This window comes from Sander lucioperca, chromosome 16 (assembly GCF_008315115.2).
Source record: "Sander lucioperca isolate FBNREF2018 chromosome 16, SLUC_FBN_1.2, whole genome shotgun sequence".
Taxonomy (NCBI): domain Eukaryota; kingdom Metazoa; phylum Chordata; class Actinopteri; order Perciformes; family Percidae; genus Sander; species Sander lucioperca.
The window spans coordinates 26,556,437-26,570,207 of record NC_050188.1 but is presented as its reverse complement, the minus strand read 5'-3'; the positions used below and the strand labels follow the sequence as shown (position 1 = coordinate 26,570,207).

The 13,771-nt window shown below is 38.7% G+C and overlaps 1 protein-coding gene across 3 annotated transcripts in view; it reads right to left on the bottom strand.

The window, feature by feature from the left end:
- thsd7aa (thrombospondin, type I, domain containing 7Aa) overlaps window positions 1-13,771 on the bottom strand; it is a 209,529-nt gene that overhangs the window by 128,448 nt on the left and 67,310 nt on the right. For all 3 annotated transcript variants that reach the window (XM_031278516.2, XM_031278515.2, XM_035993166.1), the window contains exon 3: window positions 3,303-3,551. In XM_031278516.2, the coding sequence (XP_031134376.1) occupies window positions 3,303-3,551 (249 nt within the window). The remainder of the gene's footprint in view (window positions 1-3,302; window positions 3,552-13,771) is intronic.

The window sequence follows — 13,771 nt, the reverse complement described above, 5'->3', positions numbered from 1 at the left end:
CCATCTCTGCTGATAATGGAATTCATTTGAGGTTGCCAATGAAAGGCTCCATGTATTAATGAGCAAGGTCTCTCTGACTCTCAGTTGCCTTTGCCCTGCTGCAGAACAACGAGGCCCCTGGGAAAGCATTGCATCTTGGGGTTTAAAGTTGCCCAGATGGGGACACGCAAACAAAGTGTTCTTCAGTACCATGGACAGGCTGCTGCCTCACTCCCCGCTGTATGTCAAACAAAAGACAGCAGGAGTCGATGGACTTTGATTTAGTGTTGATGCATGATTTTACTCTGCCCATACAACAGAACTAAATATATTAAATATATGGGTTTTAGAGAGATTAAGTGAAACTTGAATTCTGTTCCAGAAATCTGTTCACTCAAAATATCTTCTATTTAAGTTTTGAGCGGCATCTGTCTTGCACTAACACCTTTTCCCATAAGCCCAACACCGCCTGGTTAATTGTCACCAGCTTGACAGAATGAAGTGCAACATTCACCGAGCGCATATGACAGCAGTCGAAATACCCGACTTATTGTTGTCTGTATAAACCAACATACCAGCAGCGTCTTGCCATGTCATTCTCACTGTAGATGCTTCAATAATAATACAATGACATATCCCAGCTAAATTATCATGACCACTATCTGTATGGCATGTCTGATGTGTATGATGATGGGTCGGGCATTAAACAAAACGCAATACAGACAGTGTATGTGGTACTTGGAGTGCAGTTTGATTGGAAGCTCTTTTTCATTAGTCATCACGTTTCTGTGAAAATGTATGCTATAATGTAAGTAACAACTGAAATGTATACACACAACACAACAATACCAAAAATTATTATTTATCAAAATATTATATAAAATTCACGATTGGAATTGCAGCAGGGGTGGTGCCCCAGCGCCATTAATGGACCACACAACACTGGAGATATGTCTATAGACTTTTGCTAATTTTTAGTTCAGTGTCCCCCGGGCTCTTATATTGTGGTGTAACTTAGTTCTGTTATTGTGTTTTCTGTATTTGCAGCTCATTTCCTTATGCAGTGTATGTGTTGTTAAATTGGTCATTCATTGGTGTTTGGCGGTAGAGCCAGATACAGGATATTTAAATGTATGTATAGTTTGCATAGTTCACTCAGAAAAGTATTACATTTGACAAATAAAACCATTAATTTATGCATGGCCTGGAACAGGAAATGAAACATAATATCCAGTGACCTTTGATCTGACTGCTTTAGCTTTATATATGCACATGGTTAAAAAAAATAAACATTTTGCTAATGTAACTGCCAGTGGTACACATTTTTGTTAGGTGACCAGTAGATTATTAGCCCCCAGTGCTTAAATGCTAGGCTGTGTTGTAAAGTCATCCTTAAAGGTGCTGTAGGTAGGATTGTCCAAAAAATGTGAACATCGGCAACTTCTCAGTCCCTCCCCCTCCTTTCCGCTAAAGCCCAAAACGGTCTCCTAAGCCCCTCCCCTCACATGGGAAAATGAATGTGTGTGCATGAGCAGTGATTGACACGCAGTTAGACACCCCCCCTGGCCCTGATTGGTGCATCTGAACAGGGAGCGGTGGATTTTTGCAAATCACACTACAAGCTGTAGGTGGAGCCAGAGGAGCCAGATTTTTTTTTAATGACCTGCTTCATGTAGTTCTACTGGAACATAGGGTCAGTTTCAGCAAATATGACAGAAAGGTAGTTTTATAAGTCTTACCTACTGCACCTTTAAACTAAGATGACATAACTGTCTCTCTTGTCATTCTGCTTCGAGACAGACATTTGACAGACATTTGACAAACAACTACAGTCAATGTTGCAGCTCTGTGCCATTGTATATAGGCACAGCAGTGCCTTTATTTAATTAACACTAAACACAAACGACTTTTAGTTCTGCAGGTATTTGGTCATAACCCAAAGTACTGGTCGAATTAAATGTTGACCATATGATGGTGCCGGATGAAATGTTCAGGGATCACCAAGTTACTACAATTCATCCTGAATGAGAATATGTGGATCACATTTCTTCGCAGTCCATCCCATAGCTGTTGAGACTTTTAAATTACAGTAAAACCAGAAATGTCATACCATGGTGGGGCAATAAGAAACGTCAAGGAATCACCAAAGTGGTTTGGATTCATCCTTTGGGGACCATGAATGTGTGAACCAAATTTCATGGTAATCTATTGAATTTTTGGGCATTGCCATGCCGCGAGCATAGCTAAAAGTTGAAAGTGTTAAAAGTGAAAACTGTTAAAGGGATAGTTCAGTATTTTTAAAGTGGGGTTGTATGAGGTCGTTAGTAGATGGCGGTCGGCACGCCCCGTTTAGAGAAGCAGACGGGAGTACAGGCACGAAAGAAAGCTACAGGCTATCTGCACACAGGGCCAGCAGAAATACATAGTTAAGCCACCTAAAATAGGCCCACCTAAGAAAATCTTAGGTGGGTATACACTATATTTACAATATTTTCATTTTTTTTTTCCTCAGACAGCCCTTTTCTCTGGTACTACAATTCCTCAACAACAGAACTTCCATATTCCTATGCATATGAGCAACTGTGAAATTTGATTGTTGTCCTTTACTGTTGTGTTAGCTTTTTTATACTCCAGTGTTACGTTTCCCTTCTGACAGAGATGTTAGCCTATGTTTCCTGCCCAGGGACTACAGATGAAAATGAGCTTATAGCTAACTATGGTACTGCTAAGGAGCAGTGCATTGTCCCTGTCAAATAAATAAATAAATAACTGTAATTCAGCTGTTTGGTTCAGACTCTCTGTGATTTATGAAGGAGACAAATACAAGAAAATAAAAACGAGTGAATATGACAGCGACAAGGAAATGCCATTCACTGTGGAGACAAGAGGATACCTTTATGAACCAGAGTATACAGAAAAAGAACTTTTGCAGAGGGAGACTGCCATCTACTGTAGGTAATACACTGACTATCATAACTACCTCATACTGTACAACCCACTTCAAAAGAGCCAAACTATCCCGTTAATGCAAGGTCAAAGTTTATCCTGAGTTAGTCCTGCATTGCCAAACTTTTCTCCACAGCAATGTGTCAGCGCTGGAGTACGGTCTGGCTGCACAAGAAGACTTCTTGATACTGATTTTGAGATATCTTGTGTCACTAAATATCTTCCAGTAGTGCAGAATAAAACTCACGCACTTCAGCACCCATGCTGGAAGAAATCCTAGGGAAAACACTGCTTATACATGACACATTCTACATGTACTTATGTGAACTTTTAACACTTTAGTTGAATCACTCTTTCTCTCCTTGTCGAGTACTTACACAATGCAGGGCGGCACTCCGTCTCCCAGGTGGCTGCAGGACTCTTTCTCCTCCAGCTCAGGACAATCTGCTCCTCCATCGATTGGGAACTGGCTCACTTTTCTGGTACGAGTGCGCTCCCCCTTTGGCCCGTTGGGGTCGTAGCACTCCTTGGAACAAGCTGACCATTCAGACCATTCAGTCACATCACAGTCTTTGGTCATGACGCAGGCCTGGAAGGTCACCGGCAACGACTCCTGAGAGCACAGCCTGGAGATGAGAAGACAAAATACCGTAAGACAAGATGAAACTTTAATACCTTAATGTAGGATGTGTTATGTTATGAATTATAAATGTTTCGAAATTAATTCAATTTAATTCAATTTTATTTATAGTATCACATCATAACAAGAGTTATCTCAAGACACTTTACAGATAGAGCGGGTCTAGACCACACTCTATAATTTACAAAGACCCAACTATTCCCCCAGGAGCAAGCATTTAGTGCAACAGTGGCAATGAAAAACTCCCTTTTAGGCAGAAACCTCGAGTGGTGAGGCAAATGTGTATATCATTTGGATTATAATTATGGTATTGTATTAAAACAGACAACAATCAATACAAGACATTTTAAACCTTGTGTTGTCTTCGGGTCAAATTTGAACCGTTTTCTAAATTTCTATTTTAGAAATATGGATTTCTTTTTAACTACCTAATTTTATCGATCCAATACCAAGTAAATACAGGGCCAGTATCACCGGTACGAGACCAATACTTTTTAATAATTAAGGTGGATTCATCATCAAGTTGCTAAATCAGAATGAATTTTCATGACCTTTAAGTGTTTTTGTGTGTGATCCCAGGCTCCTCCGGCCACATGTCAAAGTGTCCCTGAGCAAGACACCAAGTTGCTCCCCCAGATGCTGTATGTACAGCTGTCCACTGCTCCTAATACTCAGGATGGGTTAAGATGCAGTAATTGAATTGTTTGAATTGAATTTGAAAATTATGCTAAAAAGGAGTATAATAGGAACTCTTTGAGGCTTTATTTTAGCCGATTATGATCCATTAAATGCTCATATCGGCTCCAATATGGTGTCAGGGCATCTCTATCAACAATGTTGTCTGACAAACTAATAATGGACTAACAATGGTATTTGTCTTGCACGTTATGCACAGTAGACTACATGCATGCATCATTGTGTATGAATCTTTTAAATTTAAATAACATACTGAACCTGGACTCTGCCGGTAACAATGACAAACTACTATAGCGGTCATTACAGTATAATGCATTTATAGCTGATGAAAATAATGTCAGTCATAAAAAGGTAACTATGATATAATGAAAATCTTAAGGAATATAATTTTAAATGCATATAACCATATGATTTGGGCATAGGCTATAAGGTAGATAATAGTTTGTGTAAAATAACATCACAAAAATTAGTCCAAATTGACTGAAATTCAAAAACCTGTGAATTCCCTGCCTATATTCATAATGTTAAAATAAGCATTGTGACATCACAGTGTTCACAGAGAGCTACACATACAGTGGATAAAGACAGGAAAAAGACAGCAAGACAAAGAGCAACATTTGCTTGCCTTTTAAAATACCTCTACATACACAGAGTGGATTATTAAGAACCAAGTAAAGCGACGGTTTTGTAGGGATTACACAGATGTAAAAGACTGGTGAAATGCTGCTGTACGGGCCTGCAGCTTTCCTTTTTTCGAGTCAGCCAATTTGATAAGCAGGGTTTAAAAGTTGTTCATTACAAACCCAAACAATTTCTTATCCGTATTTTCAGCAGCTGCTTCACAGCACTATGGCTTCATTTGATGATGGGATTTCTGAGGAGTTGAAAGACTCTTGTTTCTCTCTCTATGTGTGGTAGAGGCTGATAGGCCATTTGGGATAATGACACACTGCTTCCCTTCTCTGGTTCTCTTCCCTTTTAGTCTCAACAGTTATATTTTTCCTCATAATCCCTGAACATCAGTGGTGTATTCCAGAAAGTGGGTTTAGGGAAAACGTTTGTTAAATCCACTTTGTTTAATAGACACCTTTGTGTAGAAATTAACTGTCTGCTCTTTTATTTATTTTTTTCTATTAGTTCTGCAGCCATTGAGCTTCCTTTTTCTTTCAACAATTTTATAGTAAAGCTAAAGCAGCAGGGTCTAGACATAGATGTGATTATGGACCTTATGGCTTTACAGATACAAAATGTAACAGTTTGCACTTTGATGTAGTTTTCATAAGGATTTTCAGCCCCACAATATGTTATCACGGTACGTAATACGACAAGCAGTTCATTTGAATAATAATGAGGGCGTCAGAATGACCAGTGTGTAAGTTTTCCACACAAACTACCTCTTGTGCTTGTGCGACCTTAAATATCTATTCCAAATGCAATGTGGTTAGTAGCTGCAAGTTCTCAAAACACATACAAAATACTTATTTGTCATTACTTTTCACAACAAGTTTCTTGATATTATAATCCTGCATTTAAATGTTTGCCTTTATTACTTATTCTCTTCACTTGACAGATTGTTGATTTTGCGTTTTGGAACACCAGAATCAATTTGTCATTCCAATATTAACGTATGCATGGACAGTCAAAACAATAAAACCCTGTTACCGTTTTGGAATGCAAATACTATAAATGAGACATTTTATGCTAAATTTCAGGTTCATACTTTTATTTGGGGGTTTTACTAATACATGTTTGCATGCATGTTCAAAAAACACATTATTTTATATATATATATATATATATATATATATATATATATATATATATAGACAATGGCTGCTGCACCTGTTTTCACACTCTTTCTGAAACATTTTAGTGTCTGTCTCTTTAAGCCCCCCCTACCGAATAAACCTGGTCTGCTCTGATTGGTCAGTCTTCCACATCTGCTCTGCCGACATCATTGCGGCGTCATTGCAGCCGGGGAACCACTGTAAGTGAGTTACGCTGCACTTCTACTGTTTATATCACCACAATAATCGCTTCGAAACTAAAAAAACTTCACAACTGCATATGTTCCAGTGGGAATCTGATCTGAAATCAGGAAGACATTAACGACATTGGCAACCAAGATTACAGGTTTCCCTGACGTTTGGATCCAGTAAATACTGCTATGTATAGGTCTCTGTTAGGGTGGCCGACAGGGGCAAACGCACTGCAACTCAAAAAAAAACACATGCAAATAGACAAAACACAAGCAAATTAAGAAAACATCTTCATTTATTTGACATCACATGCGCAGCATTTAGCAAATGTGTTGCAAATACACACAACACAACCAAATACACAAACGCGCTGCAAATGCAGAAACAATGCAAAATGAAAAGCACACAAACCCTGAAAACAAATGCAACAGAAAACAGTTTATACAACGGAAATTCTCCAGAGAGAGAGAGAGAGAGAGAGAGAGAAGATGAGAGGTTTGTTTTGGAAACCCAAAGAAAAGTGTAGTAGAGAGGCAATATAAAAAGATGCATATTGATTTTTACGTTTGACCCTAGTCTTTTACAGTATTATAAAAGAGCAACAGGTTTAAGTAGCTACCGTGTTAGAGACTGACTTCTACAAGAGCTTGCTAGCTAACACTAGTTAGCCCATATATAGCCTATGTTACTGAAAAGTAGAACACATTAAAAATCTAATCAAAAAATTAGGAAAACAAAATATCCACTCTCTGACATAACCTCGTCTTCCGTTGTGTAACCTGGATGCAGCGTTTTTCTGTTGCATTTGTTTTCGGGGTTTGTGTGCTTTTCTTTTTGCATTGTTTCTATATTTGCAGCGCCTTTGTGTATTTGGTTGTGTTGTGTGTATTTGCAGTGCGTTTGTGTATTTGGTTGTGTTGTGTGTATTTGCAGAGCGTTTGTGTATTTGGTTGTGTTGTGTGTATTTGCAACGCGTTTGTGTATTTGGTTGTGTTGTGTGTATTTGCGGCCCGTTTGCTGAATGCTGTGCATGTGATGTCAAATAAATGAAGATGTTTTCTTAATTAGGGCCCGAGCACAAAAGTGCAAGGCCCCAACGGTGCCTTGCACTGAAAGTGCGAAGGAACCTATTGTTTTTCATCAGATTATTTTTCCGAGTCCTTTGCCACATTTTTGAGGGGTTCAGAATGCACGAAAACTCATTATTATAGGATAAAAGTTTAGCATTTTACGTACAAACAAATTTGTCTAGCTTGTGTAAGTATGATAACACCAACTTTGCCATATCTCGACCAAAATAAATGCTAACAACGCAAAACTTAGGACTGTTGTTTGCCATGTCCCTCTGGAGGTGCCTCACAAATTTTATGAACATTGGCCACCAGGGGGCGCTACAATTACAAGAAATGTATATCTCATGAACGGCTCATCAGATTTTTACAATATTTGGAGGGTACCATCTAGGTCCAATCCGGAGCCCACCCCTACAGTAAGGTACTTATTGGTCAAAGTGGGCGTGGCCTATGGGACCCTAAATGGTTTTAGCCCTTGGGCACATTTTTGACGGCCTCAATATATACGAAAACTCACAAAAAAGCCCACATAAAAACCTGGGAGCTTTGCGAGACTGTACAGCAATTTAGCCCAAACCTGTAAGTGAGCTCCATAGCGCCCCCTAATGCCTGGAAGGCCTTAACTTGAAAATAGTTGCTCCGATCTTCACCAGATTTAATACCCATAGTGCTCTAATCATTGCGGACATATTTCCCATTTACTTTCATTAGCTCCGCCCAACCGGAAGGCGGACATTTTTAATTATGCATTTTTCATGTGTTTTACATTCTTTCGAACTCGTCCTAGGCCGTGATTTCAATCTTCTTGAATCTTTGCAGGTAGTATCTGTTGACCCTCATGACGAAAAGTTATTCAGAGAATTTTGATAGTTGAAAAAATGTGCAAGTTACAGCAGCTTCCTGTCTAAACAGGAAGTTGCGTTATCTTGGCAAAAATTATTCCGATTGCCCCGAAACTTGATTTTTTTACTTGGTTGTTCATCATGGCCGGTTTAGCATTTGTGCCACACTTGGCCATTGGATGGCGCTGTTTTAATTTTTTTTAATTAATCAGCAAAATATTGATATATGGGAAACCTACTCTGTCTAACTACTCCTGGGGTGTGAGTCCAATCGGCACGTAAACTGGCATATAGACAGTTGTTCCTCATGTGCCAATGAGGCTGTGTGCCAAATATGGCGTCAATCGGCCTTTAGATGGCGCTGTTTTCATTTTTTTAATTAATTAGCAAATTCGATTTGAGCGAAACCTACTTTTTTTTAACTCCTCCTTTTGAGTCCCATCTGCACAAAAATGTACACGTAGACTCGGTGGACCCTCATGACAAAAAGATATCAAAAGAATTTTGATAGCTAACACAATGCGCAAGTTACAGAGGACCAACTTCCTGTAGGGGGCTGTCGAAATAGGAAGTTGTGTATCTTACCAAGATTTATTCCGATTGACACCAAACATGACACAGTTGTTCCACATAGGGGCTTGAGCATCCATGCCAAATTTAGAGTGAATCGGCCATTAGGTGACGCTGTTAGAATTTTGGTTAATTATTCACATCGCGACATATGGGAAACCTACTTTGTCTAACTCCTCCTGGGCCGTGAGTCCAATATGCACGAAAACTTCGATATAGACTCGGTGGACACTTGTGACTAAAAGTTATCAAAAGAATTTTGAAAGCTAAAACAATGCGCAAGTTATAGAGGATCAACTTCCTGTAGGTGGTTGTTAAAACAGACAAAAGTTATTCCGATTTACATGAAACTTAAAATGTGTGGTCTACATGTGATGTTGCATCTGCCAGTACCCCCGACTGCAAGAAGGCGAGGGCCCGTTCATCGCTGCTTGCAGCTTTAATTTGCTTGTGTTTTGTCTATTTGCATATGTTTTCTTAAGTTGCAGTGCGTTTGCCCCTGTCAGTCACCGTACTCATCATCATATAATCATATAATGTCACAGAAATACTTTATGGTAAAAAAGACACATCACAATGGAACACGTTTTCTGAGCATGTTGAAAAGCCATGAAAAAGTGCAATTTTGCATAATATGTCACCTTTTAAAATATTTACAACAATTACAATATGCCTTTTTAAAACACTTGATAAAGGCCCATGAAGTTCATCGTCATTTAAATCCTGGACACTTGGGGATAATAAGCAATTTTAGCCACAAGATTTAAAAAAAGGTCTCACAGGTATGGCTCTAACTGTAAATAAACTTGACTCTGGGATCCGGTCAACAGTAATATTGTCATCACTATCAACTAAGCCTCTTTCAAGCCTTTAGCCATCTGTGCATTCTGTGACATACAGTTCTCCATTAGAGCAGGATGTCAGAATAAACTCTCGGGCATTGCTAGAAGGGCTAAAAAAGGAAAATGGATATGTGTTTCTCTTTTGGATAAAGAGAATATTCCAAAGTTGATATCAATCGTAGTGTGTATCATATAAATATAATATGCTACTTGAGTGAAACATGACGATTGGCTTTTGCCTAAAGTTTGAAGGATGTGAATTCTGACCCTCATTAAAAGCAAATGTATCACAAGAGCCTCGATTTTCTCAGGATGTAATGGATGCTGCTCAGTGGCCTCTATTAGAGCCGAGCAAGCACAGTGAGACAGAATGAGGCCATTCATCTCCTAAGAAAGAACACGGCTCTCAGAAGCCACATGGACTTTGACCTAGCTGAAGAAAAACATGTATTAAATATGTACATCTTAGGATGGAAAAGTGTCCAGTGTTATTGAGGTGGGAGAAGCTGTATGGACACTGAGGAAGTAGAATAGACAAAATTATGTTCAACATTGACTAATTGAAATTGACAGCAATTCTCGTTACGACCATTATTACTGAGGCCCAGCACTGTGGCCTTATACAGTACAGTTTGAATAATCTCAATTAGCTCTGACTAAATATTAAATTTGAGGCAGAAAACAATGATAAAACTGAAGGCTTACAGGGTTATTACAACACATACAATATGACTAAGTCTTATGAGCCGTGACACTTGAAGCCATTGAGTGCCACAGACATGCATTGTGAGCTGGAGCGTGCAGCAATGTGACAGTGCACAACAAACAAGCCACATCCCTTTCTGTGAAAATATGTCAACAAGCTTAACAGTACAGGCTCTTCAATGGGCAATATAATGCACACAAAAGTAACATTTTGCAAATCATAACACATGAATGTGCATATCGTAAATATAGCAATAATCTTGTGCAATGAAAAAGTATAAACAAAAGGTTAGTCAGTCAAGGAATGTTGTATATTTATTCATGTCTGTTTTGCTACTGTGGCGTTTAATGACATTTCTAAAATCCTCTTTCTACAACATCTGTGCATGGCAACTACAGTATGGTATGGGTAAGGCTTTTGTTTGGGGGGAAGCATTTAGTTTGCCCTTATGAGAGAGGATAGTAGAGAGATGACAGGAAATGAGGGGAGAGAGAGAGAGGGAGATGGGAAATGACATGTAACAAAGGTTCACGGCCAGAATCAAATCAAGGATGTTGCAATTATATGACAGGCACCTTAAACCCTTACACCACCAGGCCACCCTATGGTTATGGTTAGGGAAAGATTGTGTCTGCGATAGGATGCTAACTCCGGTATTCCATATGAAACCTGAACGAGTTACACGCCTATCCACCAACCCAACCACCACATATTTACTTATGGACAAACTACATAAAGGACACACCACGTCCTGCATTGGCCTTGAAAGTTGGCTATGGAGGTAAATCTTGAGGTGTGGAATGGTCCAGTATAAACAGAATTACTGTTACTATAGTTACTGATACTTGGCTGTTATTTTGGTCTAAATGGAAGTCTTAAGGCTTCAAGTTTAAGTTCTTTATTTTCATGCGCACAACAACTACAGTGAAGCAGTCGCCATGAAATTGAATTTCTCAGGCTCCCCCCAACAATGCTCATACACATACTTTATGTATTTTAAAAAAAAATCACCTCAGCAAAATCAAATTAGAATCAAAGACATGACATTAAAACTGTAGTTAAAATTTAGGAATACAAGATAATAAAAAAAAATATATATAATCCTGTGGTAGATTAATATTACAATGTATAAACTGTATTGTAAACAGGTTGTGCAGTAGTGTAGTTCAATTCAATTCAATTCAATTAATAGTGCAGTAAATACTAGTATACTAGTATATTATAGTATAATAGTAAATGTATATATGTAATAAGAAGAGGTTGTAGACAGGTATGCACATACTGTAAGTATACTGTATATCCTGTAATGGATAAACAGCTCGTTAGCAGATACTGTAGTAAAAAATATATTTTAGATGTAAAGCGGTTGTAAACAGAAAGTAAGCAGGTGGAGCCAGTGCAGTATGTACAACACCAGTAAATCAGTATGTTTCAAACAATTTAGGTCACACAGCATGTTGTCTGGCCACACTCGAAGGCAATTTGCTGATCTTCTGATGAAGATTAACGAAATGCCATGATCATTCATCAGTGAAGTCCTGCATTCTTGGCCTTAAGAGAGTGTTGTGCCTCTTCCTATCATATCAGCTGTTCAGTTTAGTTTCTTTTGTTGGTTTTCAAAAAGCCACTTTTCTCAAGTTACTATCCGCTGAAGAAATCAACATTGAATTTATTATATGAACACTTTGAGATGTCATACACAAAAAGGCATTGATGGCATGATGAGTATATTGGATTTGCACAATGTTGTCATCAGGGGCGGATTGGCCATCTGGCAAATCTGGTAAATGCCAGAGGGGCCGGACCAATTTTTTTAACGTGGGCCGGTCAGATTTTTTTTTTTTTTAAATATACAAATGAATTGTCTTTACAGACCGACAGCGCATAGGCTGTTTTTTATACAGCCTATGCGCTCTATTTTTAGAGCTTCGTCGGAGCTCTGACTGCTGTCGGTCCGTGCGGCCGTCTGACAGCATCAGTATTAAATTGACAGTTTCATTACCGGTTAAGAACGTCTCGTTGTCGCGTTAAATAATAGTCCAATTCAGTGTTTTGGTACAGTTGGTTTTAACACCTGATGCGAAGAGGAGTAGCCTACACATGACAACCCTGAACAAGCAGCATCGTTCTGTGCTGTCTTTCTGCTGTGCCCCATTCACGCAGTGTCACATTTTACACTTTGTAGGTTTAACAGCAATTAATCCGCGGATGTATGCATGAACTGTGGTGGTCCGTTACACTGTAGTCTCAAAATCCATGCACCATCACTGATCATTTTTTATCAATAGAATGTAGAAAACACACTTCATAACATTTTCTATCCATAACATGATTGTGTTATTCTACAATTTAGCAGTAAAAGCAGTAGCCTCTAAAAGTCAATCCTACATTTTTCAACTTGGGAGCAAAACGTGCTCTTTAGGGGAAAAAAGTTACCGTAAAGCCCATAAAACAACTGGACTTTGTCTGTCCGGCCCATGTCCCGGACGTGAAAGCCCCCTTACTGGACTATTGACTATTATAATATTCCATTATATTTTGTATTTTAAAGTGCCCATATTATGAAAAAACACTTTTTCTGGGATTTGGGGTGTTATGTTGTATCTCTGGTGCTTCCACACACATACAAACTTTGAAAAAAATCCATCCATGCTGTTTAGAGTGAGATATGGTTTCTGAATGTGTCCTGCCTTCAGTCTCTGGGTGAGCTGTTCAAAATCAAAACGAGCAGGCTAACCGCAACCATTAGCTCGTAGCATGCTAATGCTAACGCTAGCATGCTACCTTGTTCTCAATAGCAATGCACTGCTACAACACACACAAGTTCACCATAATCTACAAAAGAACTACTTACATGTGCGCCCTCATTTAGAAGTCTCCCAGCTAATCCTGCCTTGTAACTGACCAAAGTTGTAGAAACAGCCTCTTTTACTGTCTATGGAGCTAGCTAGCTGACATGATCTACATCTGAGCTACTGGGCATGTGCAAGTGCAAGTGCAATCAAAGATAGTACAGAAGAAGAAGAAGAAAAGAGGTCTCACTCTGTAGCTAAAACAGAGACCAGGTGAAAAGAGGATCTGCAGCAGTGAGAGAGAGCACTGCAGTACAACACAAATATGGTGTTTTTTGAAAATTAAACCATGTAATCCTATTCTGGTACAACCTTAAAATACAATTATGAACCTGAAAATGAGCATAATATGGCTGCTTTAAATTATTACCTGCCACCAGAATTTTGTGATTTCCTTGCCATAAATATAGACATTTTTACCATAAATTGGTGCCCAAAATGTATCAGAATGCAGGAATTGAAGTTTTTTACCCTCAAAATTAACGGCATAAAAAGATTTGTTATGAACGTGTGCTCTTTAAAAAGTAGTAAGCATTGTTTGCCAGTTACTTACATTAAATGTTTAAAAATCTGTTACATAAGGTACTGCTTATATTATTTCACCATCTGTACACAAATGTAATTAGTGAATGCCGTGGGTGGGGCT